Here is a 17500-nt window from a genome sequence, read left to right on the forward strand (position 1 = left end):
GTATGTTTATGGTTAGGGTTAGGGTTAGGGTTAGGGTTAGGGTTAGGATTAGGGTACACTTCTGTAGTACAAGTCTGGTACACTTTGTGTATATACATATATATGTAAGTCGGGTACATATGTGTAGTACCTGATACGACAACGACCCCTTGAGCCATAATTAGGTGGTCAAAATGTCATGATTTTTTTTGGCTTGAGCATAGAGATATACCTCTCATCTATAAATAAAACGTGATTGATTCAATTCATTATAGTCAATAAACATTTACTCGATCACCATTAGAACAATAAGCTTGAGTGTATCCTTAATGGACCGCATGTACTACATACATGCATATATTCAACACTATTATATACACTGTATATATATTATAAACAAATCACATGTATAAATTGTTGTAGGTAACATGAGTATTATAGCAAAGGATTTCACCATGTGACGTGCTAGAGATAATCAATTCCGTGTATCTGAAAGTTATCTTCCATGCAGGTTTGTAAACAAGCTGCTGAATACTGTACAAACCAGCCACTAGTTCCCTCAGTAACAGCTGAGACGTGTCATATAAGCCTTTAAAAGGCACATTCCAGTTGACAACAGCTAGGTGGCGCCACTATATGAAGGTGATACATGACCATTTTCACTCACACTGAGTGCCTGCTGGTTAAGGGCATCGTCGTGTGTGCCAAGAAACAGGAAAGGCAGAATTTTCGTTGGCCCACTAGAGCTCACGGGGAGGCACGGCTGTGAGTGCGTCGTCATCGTAGCACATTTCGAGTTCTTGTTCTCACAGAGGCGTACGTATGCTGCCTGGAAGCGCAGGAAGCCGCCTGCAAAACACAATATGTGTTTCGGTCACTAGAGCTGCCAGGGTCTATGTCTCCCTGGGTACTGCCGGAACGTACCCTGGTACTATCTAATATGCCGGACCATACCTCAACTACTCCACTAACGAGTCTAGGGAGTCGCCTACGCCTACTCCCTAACCCTAACCATATCAGATAGTTACCTCAGGTACATATATGTCACCTACGCCTACGCCTACTCCCTAACCCTAACCATATCAGATAGTTACCAGGGTACGGGCCGGTATACCGAACCGTACCCAGGGTATGTTCCGGCAGTACCCAGGGAGACATAGACCCTATCAGCGTCACTAGACCACAACCTTCATCTACATGCTGACAGACACAAGCTTCGTTATACTCACATGCATGCGTTATGCATTTATGAACAAAACTGTTATAACTCATGATAATCTAATTTAAATTAGCATAACATTCCCAGGAGAAATTTCCAGTTGTGATTTCACAGCATGCATGACTTCTGATGGTAATTTCCCAGGCAAATTCCCATCTGCAAGTCACAGAACCTCTAGTTTATCTGACACCAATCGCAAGTTTCGCACCTTGAAGGAGGCTCACACTGCTGAAGGTCTTTCGCAACTTGCAGATCAGTACATAAAGAAAGCTCTCCTCTGAGATGAAATCCAAACTCTCTGTGTGCTCGTCATATACAATGATGTCTGATGTCTCGACAGCATCCATCTGGCAGTTTTGGGAAATTAGCTCCTTCACAGTTATCTAGGAGAAGGAAAAGGAAGAGTAGAATTCGTTAACTTATGCATGGTTTACCGTGCAAGTATTATCACCACATTGAATTATATTATAATTAAATTATATGCTTAAATACATAAAAACTTGTACATGCTACTCATACATATGACACACAAGTAAACGTTACGTGTAACGAAAATTCCTCCTCTATGTTACTATAGTGTCCTAACACTATAGTTAGTTCAGTATATTGTTCTTATCAGCCTACATTACTGTAGCGTGCATTCATTACTATTTCCTGGTTATTATAGCAGACATATAGCCACTATATAATCAGCAAAAGGTTTACATATCTGTCATAATAACAATGACACATTGACTATAGATGCAGGCTGGGTATACTGGGTAGCAGGTTAAAAAGTGCAGGATGCTTTCACTATGGGCAAAATTATATCATAAAAACCTGATTCGACTTCATGGTATATGGCACATGAGTATAGACTATAGTAATTAAACCTGGGAAAATTAAGGCAATAAAGGAATGAGATTATATTTGGTTCCCCCCCCCCTTGCAGTCCAAGACATAAGAGCCAGTGGATGTTTGACTCGTTACCATGTCCTTCTGTGATTTTGAATAAAGCACTAATTCAATGCGATCAATCAAACAGGATGTAACAGATGATCTTGGGTCTCGCGAGGAGGGCCCGTATACACGAGGAAGAAGATAACTTCACTAAGACAAAACTGCCTCAACTAGACAGCATATAGACACTATAAGATTAGTTAGATTACAAATACTAATTTAAAGACATATGTCTGAATGAAAGGTAATATGACAATTAAGTAACTAGTATATATATGTTTATAATTATTCTCGGATGTAACACACGACATTGAGAATATTGAAGACCAGACAGCCAGTAAAATCTTAATAAACCAAAACCAGGAAGTATTTTGCAAATAGATGCAATAAAGGGGTGTCCCACCTCATATGCAGGATGACAATTTTAATCAGCTAATAATTACCAAAACCAAACTATGGGCGACAGAAAGATTATGTTCACATACAGATTGAGAACAATGAAAAATCTAACAAATGTGAACAGATAAGTAAAGTGTAGTACCAGGAATGCTGAGAAGAGTAGAGAAGGGAAGAAAACAGAGCAGAAGTAACAAGAAATTTAAAATGAAGCGACGGAAGGAGAACATAAAATCGTCGTACCTTGTCTTGTTGAAGCCTTCTCTTTACTAGCTTAGAGCAGCATATGTTGATAGCATGTGCTATGTGGCATGTGTTGTACTCCAAGAATGACCTGCTATCTACTATCAGCACCTGTACACGAAAAGTAACACATTTACTGCCGAACTAATAAGCAATAAACGAATTACATAAATAAAGTCATATGATCAATTACTGTTATAATATAGTCATAATCATTATTATTATTAATAATAATTTGGTTTTGGCATTGGCTATTTAAAGTTTCAACCAACCGAAGTGTTACTGGACTTTATCACAGCTGCAACGTGATGAGCGTCTGTGACTCCAAGAGGACTGCCCTCGCTACCAAACCTTGGATGGTTGGCCATCATATTGTGCAAATTCATCATGCCTTTCTAGCACAGAGACGACTCAAGGTGTGATTGTGGTATGCTGTATACACCTCGTGAAATTTGAATCAAAATGGCAATCCCACAAGCAGATGATGCCATCGACCGTTGACAGTAGATGTTTGAATTGTTACAGCTGCTCCTCCAGCCATAGTCACGTAGTTGCATAATTATATTCTACTACAATGCGTGTCCAGTCTTTGAATTTCAGCCAGCATCCATGACTGTTGATCGCTGGCATTGCATTGCAGCAGATAGATTAGCCATTAGCATCCAGTAAACTGCGAGATGTTTGTGTTTCCTTCTATCACTCTGTGAACGTCACTCAGACCTATAAAAAACAACATTTTATCCTATAGACAAGCCACAACAAAACGGAAACGAACTGCAATGAAAAACTGCAAATCATAGAGTTTAGAATGATCAGTGAATTAATTAGGGTTTATATAACAATTAACTGCATCCTACAGAATATGATAATGGCTTTTCCATTCCACACAATCAAGATGGCAAGGACCAGACCTTGAATTTCACAGGTAATAACCCTTAAAACATCATAGAAAGCTATATATGAGATTGCACGACAAAAATTAGTCTAAAATGCGCAACAATGAACATGAATGTAGAGCTGCTCGAGGTGAAGGTACACAAATATTACTTTCAGCTGGAAAGGAGTTTTTAGTATTTTAGTAAGGCCAAACAAAAAAATAGGTGTGTTTGCGGTCGACAGACCGTCCCTAGATTAATTATTAGGGCCGACCCTAAACGTTTTAAAAAAAAAATTAGTCTAAAATGCGCAACAATGAACATTCATCCTGGGGAGAACCCTGTGAAGGTACACAAATATTACTTTCAGCTGGAAAGGAGTTTTTAGTATTTTAGTAAGGCCAAACAAAAAAATAGGTGTGTTTCCGGTCAACCGACCGTCCCTAGATTATTAGGGCCGACCCTAAACTTTTTTTCCAAATTTGAAATCTGACAGACAAAACTTGAGATTTTTTACTACAAACCCGTTCTGTACTTGCTTACTAACTTATCCCTACCTATACACCACTTTATAGCATGCATCAGAGGGATATTATTTTAAAAAAAATCCCTACCTACCTACCCTACTTTTGTTTTCGATGCAATAGGAAACACACCTATTTTTTTGTTTGGCCTAACCAGGCAGCTGTTTTTATGTAAAATCTGTTTTAATGTGAGCCATATATAGATTTCGTTAGTTTAATGGTAACTGTGGTGCAACACGTCTTTTATAAGTTTAGCACAAGTATATATATGTCAATTGGTTGCAGCAGACGTGTGTGCTATTTGAATGTTCTAGGGGTACAGTTGTTGGCGTGCTAGCACGTGTGAAACGTGCATGGTTTAAGAGGACAGGAAGAACGCAGAGTACGTAGCGAAGGTACTTTGCACAAAATAAGTTGCTTGGGTAGCTCGATCTTGTATGTAAACGTAAGACACACCTACACCCTGTTCGTTTTGTAATAAGTGAGGTGCATGAGATGATGATATTCATATAACTATAGAAATGGCAGTTGTCGCCAACCACATGTATCCCCCACGATCTAGTATGAATGAAAAATCTCCTAGTTTTGGTACGTGACACACCTTCTCTCCAAGATGTGTAAGTATACCATGTTTGGTCGCGCTAGGTCAATTAGGGGCCGAGTTATAGAGCGGAAGGGAAATATGATCAAGGTCAAGGTAAAATAAAAGTCGCAGTGACCTGGTTTTGGTACGCAACACGCCTTCTCCCCAAGACGTGTAAGTATACCAAGTTTGGTCTCGCTAGGTCAATTAGGGGCCGAGTTATAGAGCGGAAAGGAAATATGATAAAGGTCAAATAAAAGTCGCAGTGACCTGGTTTTGGTATGCGTCACACCTTCTCCCCAAGATGTGTAAGTATACCAAGTTTGGTCGCGCTAGGTCAATTAAAGGTCGAGTTATAGAGCGGAAGGAAAAATGTCTGCGGCGGCGGCGAGCGGCGGCGAGCGGCGGCGGCGGCTGGACAGACATATATGGGGGATACAACTAGGTCAGGAGAGACAGAGCACGATGAGGCAGCAAAATGGACGAAAACTACATGTACTATGTAAGTCATTGCAAAAACGTCTACAATGCAGACTGCACAAAGACACCAGAGGATTCTACGAAGAAAAACCATGATAAAAAGGCAATGGCAGAAGGTGATACAGAGAGCACAGATCAATGTACAGAATCGTAAGTGGTTGTCTCTATGATAATGGCATCATCAGAACGACCATCCTTGTACACAGACAATGCAGAAAACCGTTGTTTCATCCCAACTCCGAACCAATGTACAAGAACCGTCGCTGCCCTGACAGGATAAGAGATCATACGGACCGTGGGAAATGACCAGGAAGTGCAAGCAAGCTGCTTACATCGTTGTCGGTAGTCAATAATTAAAGTAAAGATGGTTAATTATCCGGCATAGTGACATTACCGGATGATGCGACGACTATGAACAAGCATTCTGACTGTCATTGGAGAACCACGGCACTGACCTTCGAGAGAATGTCCTAATCCCCACAGTATATCCAGACTGCGACATCGTCTATACCGGTATGACTAACTATTCCTGTCACCAATAAGTCAGTACTCACAAAGACTGACTAGGGACTATAGGGGTGGGACAATTCATCGATACACCAACTGTATCATCCGGGCTACCACTGGCATTCGCCACCTTCATCAAATTTGATAAATAAATAAAAGTGGCAATTTTACTACACTAAGTGGCGAATACTTTATGGCGAATAGTTAATCTGCTCAAAATTTTACATTTGAATAATACAATTGTCAAATTTCAGTATTGTCTCGTAAAATGTTTTCGTACACCACGTTTCTGACACCCATCACCTGTCTATGCCTTGCTTAGCACATGTATACGATAAAGTGAACAGTGGCTATTAGAGTGTTTCATTGAGAGAGTTTCATTGGTCGCTAAAGTCTACCTTGATAATACACGTAGATCGGTACATTTGATTATTCATGATACATGCGTCGATACTCTATGGAAGAAATCCATATCAATAGTAGCATAATTTCATTAAAAAAACACGATTCACAATTCCATAGCCGTTGTTTACTAAACGTGCTACGACACTTGCTTTGTAAACGTTCACACAATTGGTAGAGTCACGGTTGATAGTTTACCAGGCAATTTCTCCTAATAGGAAAGTATCACTATACGTATCGTATCGATAAGGCTGTACGTATCTTGATACGAATTGTATCTTGAGCTACCTGTATCGCCCCACCCCTACTGGTGACTTGCCTAGTCTTGGACAATTCCTCGTTGGTCTGATGTAAATAAACTGACCATAACAACACCAGAGGGCAGTTTTATTGAGTGTGGAACTACAACACCAGACAGGTTTTAACTGTAAGACTCCCGAGGAGGCAACCTGGCTCTGAGAGAGAGGGGGGGGGAGAGGGAGAGAAAAGAATGGAGAGAGCGAGACACGCATGCAAGCTTGCACGCACGCACGCACGCACGCACGCACGCACGCACACACACACACACACAAACAAGCAAACAAGCTAATAAATACACACACACACACACTCACACGCACGCACGCACGCACGCACGCACGCACGCACGCACACAAACACAAACAAACAAACAAACAAACAAACAAACAACCGCATGCATGCACCAGGGCGTCAACTGACAAGTGACGCTCAAAAAATAGGAAAATAGAAATTTCAATGTGAAAAAATAGGAGGAAAATAGGAATTTTGGTGAGAAAATATATGTTAAATAGGAATATTTGTTGCGTTAGATGGCCTCCCAACACCCCTAAAGCCATCCCGATCCACCACAAATGGTTTTATTAATATACATATTTGGAGTTACATCACATGCGAACAATATTTTGACGTTTTAATGAGAAATGCATGTTAAAATTGATTTAAAGCAGTTTATACAGTGCATAAGCACCCAATACGATGAGACTACTCCAAAATAGTTATGACGCTTACACTGTTATAATGGGCGCGCATCCGGCTTTTTGAAAACAGGGGGGCGTCCATGCAGTAAGAAATAAAGGGCACTTTTATAAAATAGGTGCAGAAGGCAGCTTATTGCGTGGAGTCTAAGCGCATGTGCCACTGGAGGGGGCGGGGGGTGGGTTATGCGGCGGACCTCCCCCAAAAAAAAATTTCAAAAATTGTGTGCATTCTGGAGCATCTGAGCAAGTAATTGTTAGGATGTCTAGATGCACAGATGGAATTCCACAGTTTTTAAAGACAGAAAATTATCTTTTATGTGTTTTCCCTTTTGGGGTAAAAAAGGGGGCGTCGCGGACCCCCTGGACCCCCCCTCTGGATACACATACCACATACCAACAGAGAGAAACAACCTTTACTGAAATTAAGTATCTGGCTGATAGTAAACAGTTATTACGTTAATTTAAAGTAAGGGGCTGGGGGGTCTGGGGGTCTTTCTCCCAGAAATTTTGAAAAATTCGGGTCACCCTTTTCGGGAAACTGTAAATCCTGCATTCTGAGAAAGATACATACAATTCTGGATATCAGAAAAAATGAAAGGTCCTCAAAAAGAAAAAAATAGGAATTTGTCCAGAAAATTAGGAAAAAATAGGAATTGCCACAGAAAAATTACGTCGAAAAAAATAAGAAAAAAATAGGAACTGACGCCCTGATGCGCACGCACGCCACGCACGCACGCCGCACGCACGCACGCACGCCACGCACGCACGCCACGCACACACACACACACACACACACACACACACACACACACACACCAGATGTTACTTGGGATACAGCTAGGCCACATAGAAGACATAAGAAAGTATCTAGAGCTAGCACACCACAACATATGTGGCACATGTTCAACAAATGAACTATGCAAATCAACCATATATATCAAGTAAAGTCACATGTGTATGCGTTCAAGCATAAATTGAGACATTCCCTATCACGTCCATTCACGTGCAGCGTCCTAGAGAGTTAAGATCGATGGTTTTAAATACAATAACTGAAATGCACTGCAACTCGGTATAGTGCAAGTGTTATACTAATAACATATCGGAAAAACATGATGGCCACTATCCTGCCACTATTATATACAACGGTCCAGTGTTGTTGCAAGTCAATGTCTAGTTAACGTAGAGCAATAATATGTGTCAATACAAAAACAATGTTAGTTTCAAAATTTTGAGTCGGAATAAGTAGGAATCGTGTAAAAAACGAGATGGTGTCTTTAAAATGGCAATGGCTCTTTAGCATGAAAAGGTCGTAATGTCGTAAAAATGTTTACGATCTAAAAAACAAGCCATCTCAAATAATACATCTACATACGGCTACGGACAGTATTTCGTTGAGGAACAGTTTTGGTCATGCTAAACACTCTGTGACTCACCACGAAAGAATCGGCACCGATTATTAGTTGTTAATCACATTGAACTGCACTTGTTACTCCGATGTACATCCTAACTGATTTTTCCAGGCAAGCAAGAGCAAGGGTAGGGATTTCAGCATGGCGTACTTACTCAACGATCAATAGTGGCCATTAATATTGCGTACGCTTGCTGGTCTGCTGTTACAGGCTGACCTCTGCTGGCAGGCGTCTACACATCTAGTAACAACGCTGCTAATAGCGCACGCACGCACGCACGCACGCACACACGCACGCACGCACGCACGCACGCACTTGGAGCGTTTCAATAAAATGTAATGCTAAATAAATACGAAATCTATTTACTACCAAAGTCTCAATGTTTTTATACTCTATTTCACCTATTATTGCTGACAATTTCCTGTAAATGATATCCAAATGCTCATCTACAACAAACACTGGCTGCCGCCAATTGTCGGCAATAATAGGTGAAAGAGAGTATAGAAACATTAAGACTTTGGTAGTAAATAAATTTCGAATTTATTTAGCATTATATTTTATTGAAACGCTCCAAGTGCCTGTGCGCACGCACGCAAACACGCACACACGCACACACACACACACACACACACACACACCAGCACGCACGCACACACACGCACGCGCGCACGCACGCACGCGCGCGCGCCCGCACACATATCTATAGATCTCATTGCATATGCGTATAGACTCTTAGCACACTATCAACCCACACATCTTCCCAGTTTATACCGCACGCTGAACCAAAGTTCCCTAGTTCCACCCCATCCATTCTGATGTCCTATATAGGTTATACCAGTGGTTCTTAACCTTTTTTGAGGCATGGTCATGGACCCCTTTGAGAATCTGGCGAAAGCTACGGACCCTCCCCGGAAAAATGCACATAAGCACATAAACACAGAATTTTGCATCACGGACCCCCTGAAGCCCATTAACGGACCCCAAAGGGGTTATAAAAACTGGTTTATACCATCCCGAGTGCTGACCCTTCATTTCGTGATTCTATTCTCCCTCTCGCATGCTCGATGCCAGTTAGTTTGTTAATGTGTGCATTATCTGGACCCGGGGGGGGGGCACTCACCCCACATTATGGTAGGTATGTGCCACTGCGACGTCAAAAATGGGGGGCTCTGGAACTAACTCAGACCTAAAAATTGGGGTCTCTGGAACTAATGTTTGTTGAATGTGGGATGCTCTGGAACGAGATATTCTTAAAAATGTGATGCACTAGAACAGAAGTTTAGGGTGAGAAAGGGGAGTCTCTCCCGCGGCACATACCTACCATGCAATATATATGGAGTGCCCCCCCCCCTCCGGGATCTGGACATTATAATGACCACAAAATCACATTCATCGTTCGAAGTTTATAAACAACGGAGATACACGTCTTATTTAACGCGCTATACTACTTTAACTTTAACTATACTGCACTATGTTGCTTCAGCACTGACTACTCCATATACGGGTCTACCAAAAGCTCTTCTATATACGTTCTTCTATGAGAACGTATTCGGAGCTAGCGTACGCGCGCAAGTCTGCTTCGTATCACCGCGAACTTGCGTATGCCATCCGGATCGCTTACTTATAGTTATATCCCACCGCCCACGGTCACTTACTGACTATACGAATAGACGGTGATCGTAGGTTATGATGCCATTTTCCTATACGATATATATCGCCTCTGCGTTCTAATATCTTTCTAGAGCTGGTGGTTATTCGAGCATTTTCGAATATAAGTTTACGAATGTTACGAGCCATCCCGCGTTCCCCTGCTCGGTCTACGCCGAGATGCGACTAGACAAACTCAAGTTTCCATACAGCGTCAAGTCATTTATGAAGCGGAAGACGTTTGCACAAGCACTTTGTTCGGAGCAATTTATTTCTTCACATTCATTCCCCTTTGGATCACTTATATGTGTCACTACCAGTGTACGCCAAGCACTCTGCTAATCAAAAGATAAAATTGAATAGCAATTTGATAAAATTGATTAGCAAGTATTGCATTGGATGGGTGGGATACGTGTATTTTAAGTAAGGAAAGAACAAATAAAAATATTAATGCAAATTTAACTAAACTCCTGTTTTATTTCAATCAATCAACATCATCATTATCCCATACATGTCAACACTAAACACAAAGTTTTCCTTTTTTCCCCTCTGCCCAACAACATTATCTTCATCAAAGACAATCCAAGATGCAAACTCTAGTTTTACTGAAAAATCTTTCAGCAGTAGTGGCTGAGTTGAAGTCTTACAATTTTGAGCCATCTTTTCAAGCCAGCTAGTTCCTTTTTCTAATTCTGTACTGTAGACAGAGGTGTTTTCTTTTTATTTTCCGTGGGTTGTTGTTGTACAACCAAAAGACTTGTTCACGTAAAACACTCAGCCAATGAAAACGAAAGAACAAAAATGAAACAAAATCTAAATATGCGTCAACGAGATACAGAATATTCTGATAAATTCCGGGCAACATCAAGGCAACCTCAGGGCAAATAGACACCGAAAAACTGCTCTAAAAAGTGTCAACACGATTTCAATGTGAATTAAAAGTCATTGAAAAACAGAATTAATTCCAAGTTACGGCAACAAAATTACAGATTCGCAGTTTAATTGCTACAGCATATGAAATATGATTCGTAAAATCGTAAAAATTATTCGAAAAGTTTGATGCAAACCTGTTCACGACATACAGCGGTCACACTACCATCTTTCTTCCAAAAGCAACTTCTGAGATCATGCAATCCTATCTTGCACTTCGCTCAGAATGGATAACCACAGAGCAAGCCAAATACTACGGAAGCAGCGTTATGGTCGCACCTTCCACCAACAACCACCAATAACACAGCAGCAGTATAAGTTGAAGTGGCAAATCCACTGAAATGCATAAATTCGCATTCTGAGCCAACTGCGTATGCCAGCTCCCGTGTAAACACCGACAGCATACATTACTATAACGACTTACGACATACTAGTATCAGGAGTGAATAATAGAGAATCTATTATACACTCCTGCTAGTATCGTATATCCTCTGAAAAAGGGGAAATTTGAAGCGAAGAGAGAAGGGAAGCAGCCGATATTGAGCAAGGCTAGGGACAAGGCTTGGATAAGCGTGCAGCGCATGTCCTACACACATGCATATAAGATAACTGCGTGCGTCTTCACAGAGTGACAATTCCGACGCGCGTGCCTGCGAGCTGAAGCTAACCGCAGCTGCTTCTGCTACTGCTGCTGATGCCGCTGTCATCGACACCCGAATAATCAACAGCTGATGACTCACCCGCGCCAACAGTTCGATAAGTATATTCCTGCGTACGCTCAACGATACTCATCAACCGCACCGAATACCTAGCTTAATTTGCGCTATTGGGGAACGAACCCGCCACAGAATCGTTATCCCTCTAACACATTCAAAAGTCATTTCGGCAATGCTGTTTACAAACGTTTCGAGTATTAATGCAGATATTGGTGCAAAGCTGAAACTTGTAACCTGAGCGATCGATCTATACTGTAAGAATCCGATTATGCAGCTTTTCTTCACGCTCGCGGATTATGGACAGCTCATATACGCCTAACCTCGGAAGCCAAAGATGTTGATATCGAAGGTACATTTGTGTAATACTGTCTTTGAATGACCCAACACAACTATATAGTCACTGCCTATATATATATCACTGCCTGCATATCGCCGCCCGGCATATGAGCCCCTCTGCAGATTCCTATAGTCATAGCATTGGGGAATATGTGCCAGGCAGTGCAATTAGATTATAGTCATTACAGAATGCAGAACTTCTGCCACCCATGTTACAATAACCCCCCGAGTACACAGAAAATGCATCACAGTTGCATCACGGATAAGCGCAAGGGGTGGAAATTTCAAGATGAATTTTTCTCAATCTTATCGCAGAACAATGCCCAACACATTATTGTTTCTCTGTTGACGCAGAACAGATGCCAGAGGAAGTACGTGGTTCGAGAAGACTGCTATGTTTGTCCAAGCATCAATGAGCACAACCACTAACATGGAACATCACCAACAAACAAAAATAGCAAAACACGCACGCTTAGAATTACAGCTGGCAACAAGAAAAATACCCACTAAACCCAACAGTGCTGACTATGAACTTGTTTGGAATGATCAGTAAACTGCCATCGAGTTAGCGCGATGCGAAACACGCGGATCGCAATGACAACATGCAGCGATAATCCCTACTAGCCTATCGTCGCTAACGAGCGTCTAAATATCGATCCACCGTCAGTAGCAGCTATAGGTTTTGGTTCGATACCCGCGGGTGGCAGGAGAAGATAGCAGAGCACACAAGTCTAAGGAAGCTCCGCGCCCGCGTATACGGCCGGTAGGCGGGCGCGCGTTCGTGGATAATATCAGGAGTAAGATAATATCCTGATAATATCTGATAATATCTGGAGAAGCCGGCGCTGCGCTACACAATCGCATTACACGAACTTGTATGGTGTGAGCCTACGTGCACATTATATTGCTCTCACTCGCATTCAATTGACGTCACGGCTGCCCTCGCCTTGAGAAATTTCAGCAGCACAAAGACTATACTGATCTAATTTATGCAATAATTGGTGTTGCTTATTCCGTAAACCTTAGCGGCGGGGGAACGGCGTACAGACGTCATCTACAGAACTGCCCTCTGTATTTAACTGAGGTTAACTAGGTTTACCGTTACGAAGGAATTACGCGGGGGAAATGTAATAAGATTTTATGAACAACCGCAGAGATTACAATCAAATAAAGCAGTGAACAAAGAAGAGAGATGGTTATATCGTACAAATATATAATATTGGCAAATATGACTGGTTATTGAAGTTTTGGTTTATCAGCATCCAGTGTAAACAGTGGTGGATGTACATGTACATCACATGTATGTGAGACACATTGAAAATTTGAAAACACACCACTGATCATCATGCACTGTGATGACTCATTGGATTTCAACAGAGCATTTAACCTGCTTTCTGCTAGTTCTCGCTGGAATATTTAGATGATACAATAATAGGACAGGGGGGGGGGACCTTACTATAACGGAATTACATGTACAGAAGTGTACATATATATATATATACAGAAGTGTGAATAAATCCTAGCACTTAAATCGAAAATTTGTGGCACACGCCCATCATAGTCAGTAGTAGACAAAATAATTCTGTCCCATATAAGTTATAACCTTTTTTATATTTTGGTGAAGGTTATATTGGGACAGAACGGGGTTCATTGAAATTTCGTGAGATCGCATGCAAAATGCATGCGCTGAGAATGCAGCCCGTATGACACTATTGGCACGAAAAAAACCTACCGTTCCCTTCTACATGGCTTTACCTTGCTACTGATATGTGTATACATTCACTTCAATCGTTATTCACTTCTTAAAAGATTGTTTTTCATAAACACCGCTTCGTTCAACTTTCCTAAATTACATCGCCATTTACAAACAATCAGACCAATCACAGCGAGTCTATCAGGCCTCCTGCAGCGCCACAGATACAAGCGAGAACCAGGGGCTATTGTAAGACTCGCTCTGATTGGTCTGATTGTTTGTAAATGGCGATGTAATTTAAGAAAGTTGAACGAAGCGGTGTTTATGAAAAACAATCTTTTAAGAAGTGAATAACGATTGAAGTGAATGTATACACATCAGTAGCAAGGTAAAGCCATGTAGAAGGGAACGGTAGTTTTTTTTTCGCGCCAATAGCGTCGTACGGGCCGCATTCTCAGCGCATGCATTTTGCATGCGATCTCACGAAATTTCAATGAACCCCGTTCTGTCCCAATATAACCCTCACCAAAATATAAAAAAGGTTATATGGGACAGAATTATTCGGTCTAAGTCAGTAGCAGCTATGAAGATAAATATGCTGTAATCATTTAAATATGAATTATGTCACACAACAAACATTACAGTCACATGATTAGTTAACATTACAGTATCACATGGGTAGCTAGCATCTCACATGAAAACACATGTGACTGTTTCTTACCCATGCCCAACTTTGAGTATGGCTATGGCAAAAGTCATGCGTTATAGGCGCGATTTCGGTTGTCCGTGCTGGCGGAATAGTGACTTGACAAGATTGGAAGGTGTTGACACCAGTGTGACATGCACACCGCATATTGGGAAAAATTGCTTTTCCTGGTAAATAAAAACGAACTATATTTACTCCTAAAGTCTCCACCAACGTTTATATGCTCTCTATCGCCTAATAATTCCACATAAATGCCATCATGCTCCTCTCCGACACACAATCTCACTGCATACCGTGCCACTTTGTCATATGAAAGATAAAGCTGTATCTTCCCAATTCCTGTACTGATTCGGTACTTATTACTGACGCTGAGAGGGTCTATGTGCCCCAGTGTACTATCGGAGGGTACCCTGGGTACGGTTCGATATATCGGAACGTACCCTGGTACTATCTAATATGTACCGTAGCTCGTACCTCGTTAGACCGTACCTCGTTTACTCCACTAACGAGTCTAGGGAGTCGCCTACGCCTACTCCCTAACCCTAACCCTAACCATATCAGATAGTTACCAGGGTACGTTCCGATATATATCAAACCGTACCCAGGGTACCCTCCGATAGTACCCTGGCAGACATATCTGATATGGTTAGGGTTAGGGTTAGGGTTAGGGAGTAGGCGCAGGTGACTCCCTAGACTCGTTAGTGGAGTAGGCGAGGTACGGTCCAGCATATTAGATAGTACCAGGGTACATTCCGGTATATCAGACCGTACCCAGGGTACGTTCCGGCAGTACCCTGGGGGACATATAGACCCTCTCAGCTGCAGTTTGGGTACGCTCGCTGTACATGCTGTGATTGATCATTGCCATCGCTGTAATTATTACTGTTAGTATTAGTAATTATGTTAAACACAAAACCCACTGACTAAATGCACACCACACACATTGTAAATATTCCATCGAGACTTGACCCAGATTCATATATATATATATATATAATCATATGAGTCACAGTGACTGTATATATATCAGGAGCTAAAGGTAGGGGCACACGAGCGATTTTTATCGCCCGATCGCCGCGAATTTCCAAATTCGCTCGAAAAAATCGCTCGTGTGCCCCTTCACGTCGCTCGTGTGCCCCTTCACGTCGCTCGTGTGCCCCTTCACGTCGACGCCGATTTTAATCGGCCGACCGAATCGCCCGTATCCAAAATGTTAGATATTTTCGAGCGATTATTTACGCCGGGCGATTATTATCGCTCGTGTGCCCGTGACCGGCGTATTTTGTCGCCCGATCGATTTTTCTAAACCAATCGGACGTGTTGTTGATATCATGTGATGTTAAATGTTCTGTCGAGTGGCGTACGCGTACGCTCTCAAATTCGCTACGTCACGTGTGCCCCTTCGTGATCGGGCGATAAAAATCGCTACGTGTGCCCCTTCGTGATCGGGCGATTAAATTCGCTGGCAATTTTAATCGCCGCGATCGGGCGATAAAAATCGCTCGTATGCCCCTAGCATAATAATGACAAATATTTGTCAAATATATATATATATGAATCTGGGTCAAGTCTCGATGGAATATTTACAATGTGTGTGGTGTGCATTTAGTCAGTGAGTCAACTCTCTGCATTGATAACTAGAATATATACATGTATATAAAATGTCACGTGCGCACCTGTTGCCAGAACAGGCGTATCAGTTATCAATTACAGATAGATAATAATATCTGTAATCTATTTATATGTCAATAAGAGTTTCCAACCATTCATAATTCATATATACGATATTGCAGATGTGATGCGGTGCTGCTGCATACATGTAGAAAGATATTGACTGTTGTCGAAACCTTGGAGTAATCATTCTGGTGATCAGATGATCAGAATGATTACTCCAAGTTTAAACACAAATCATAACCTTTCTTGCCGTTCATACACTCGCAAGAAGTGATCTCACAAATATTGTAATGGTAACTCTTCACTGTACCAGGCTCTATCGAAGAGGGTAGATCTATCGACAGAAGACAACTTGGTCAAGTCAGTAGATTGACAGTATACTATTAGTATTACCAGGAGTAGATAATAGAAGATAGTCTTCTATTATAGAATAGTAGATAGTCTATTATAGTATATAGTCTATTAGATTAGTTCTATTATAGTAGATAGTCTTCTATTATCTACTCCTGGTATTACTAACAGCAGCATAGAAAGTTTCAATCTCACAGTTTATGAAAGCTGGTCGAAGAGTTCCAGTAACAAATAAACAGAACAATTACAGGAAATAAATTTGAATGGCTCTTTTGAGGATGAAACATGACAGAAGCAACGGTCAGAGGCAAATGACTGAGTTTTACTGAATGATTTCATCAGGAGTAGATAATCCTGAGTCTCTATTATCTACTCATGATTTCATCAATGATCATGCAAGCAGAAGTGGGATATCGATTTTATCGTGGCTGTGATAAATCCAGTAGTTTTATGAGGTTATATGAGACGTATACGTGTTTTTTTATGTGAAATTCTATCTGGAAACCTAGTCGCACATATAGCTCTTGCACACTACATAATAATGTAACTAAACGTAACTGCATGTGATGTAAACGATAACATGTAGATCTGTGACTAGAAAACCACAACTAAGCAGCTATAAATAGCTCGCAGTATATTCATGGCTGGCATATGCCATATCTGGTTATATATAGCAGCCGCTGTATTATGTGCTCTGGGGTGCGCGCATGAGCCAGATATAAGCAACAGCACTGAGCACAGAACTGACCACCAACTGCATAGTCCGCAGGCACTTGGATCGTTTTAATTCTGAAACTGATAGCAAAGTAACACGAAATGCATTTATTATCAAAGTCTAAAGGTTTATCTACTCGCGTTCACTTGTTATTAGTAAGAATTCCCCGCAAATGCCG

The 17500-nt window shown here is 41.4% G+C and overlaps 1 protein-coding gene across 2 annotated transcripts in view; it reads right to left on the reverse strand.

Moving 5' to 3' along the window:
* The window catches only part of LOC106811953 (dual specificity protein phosphatase 8-like), a 25318-nt gene that overhangs the window by 6871 nt on the left and 947 nt on the right, over nucleotides 1–17500 (reverse strand). For both annotated transcript variants that reach the window (XM_014815697.1, XM_014815696.1), the window contains exons 2-5: nucleotides 3049–3496; nucleotides 2777–2887; nucleotides 1407–1581; nucleotides 647–828 (exon numbers count right to left, since the gene is read on the reverse strand). In XM_014815697.1, coding sequence (XP_014671183.1) covers nucleotides 647–828; nucleotides 1407–1581; nucleotides 2777–2887; nucleotides 3049–3165 — 585 coding nt within the window. In that variant the 5' untranslated portion in view covers nucleotides 3166–3496. The remainder of the gene's footprint in view (nucleotides 1–646; nucleotides 829–1406; nucleotides 1582–2776; nucleotides 2888–3048; nucleotides 3497–17500) is intronic.

The sequence above is a fragment of the Priapulus caudatus genome, unplaced genomic scaffold (genome assembly GCF_000485595.1).
Source record: "Priapulus caudatus unplaced genomic scaffold, Priapulus_caudatus-5.0.1 Scaffold594, whole genome shotgun sequence".
In the NCBI taxonomy this organism is placed as follows: Eukaryota; Metazoa; Priapulida; class Priapulimorpha; order Priapulimorphida; family Priapulidae; genus Priapulus; species Priapulus caudatus.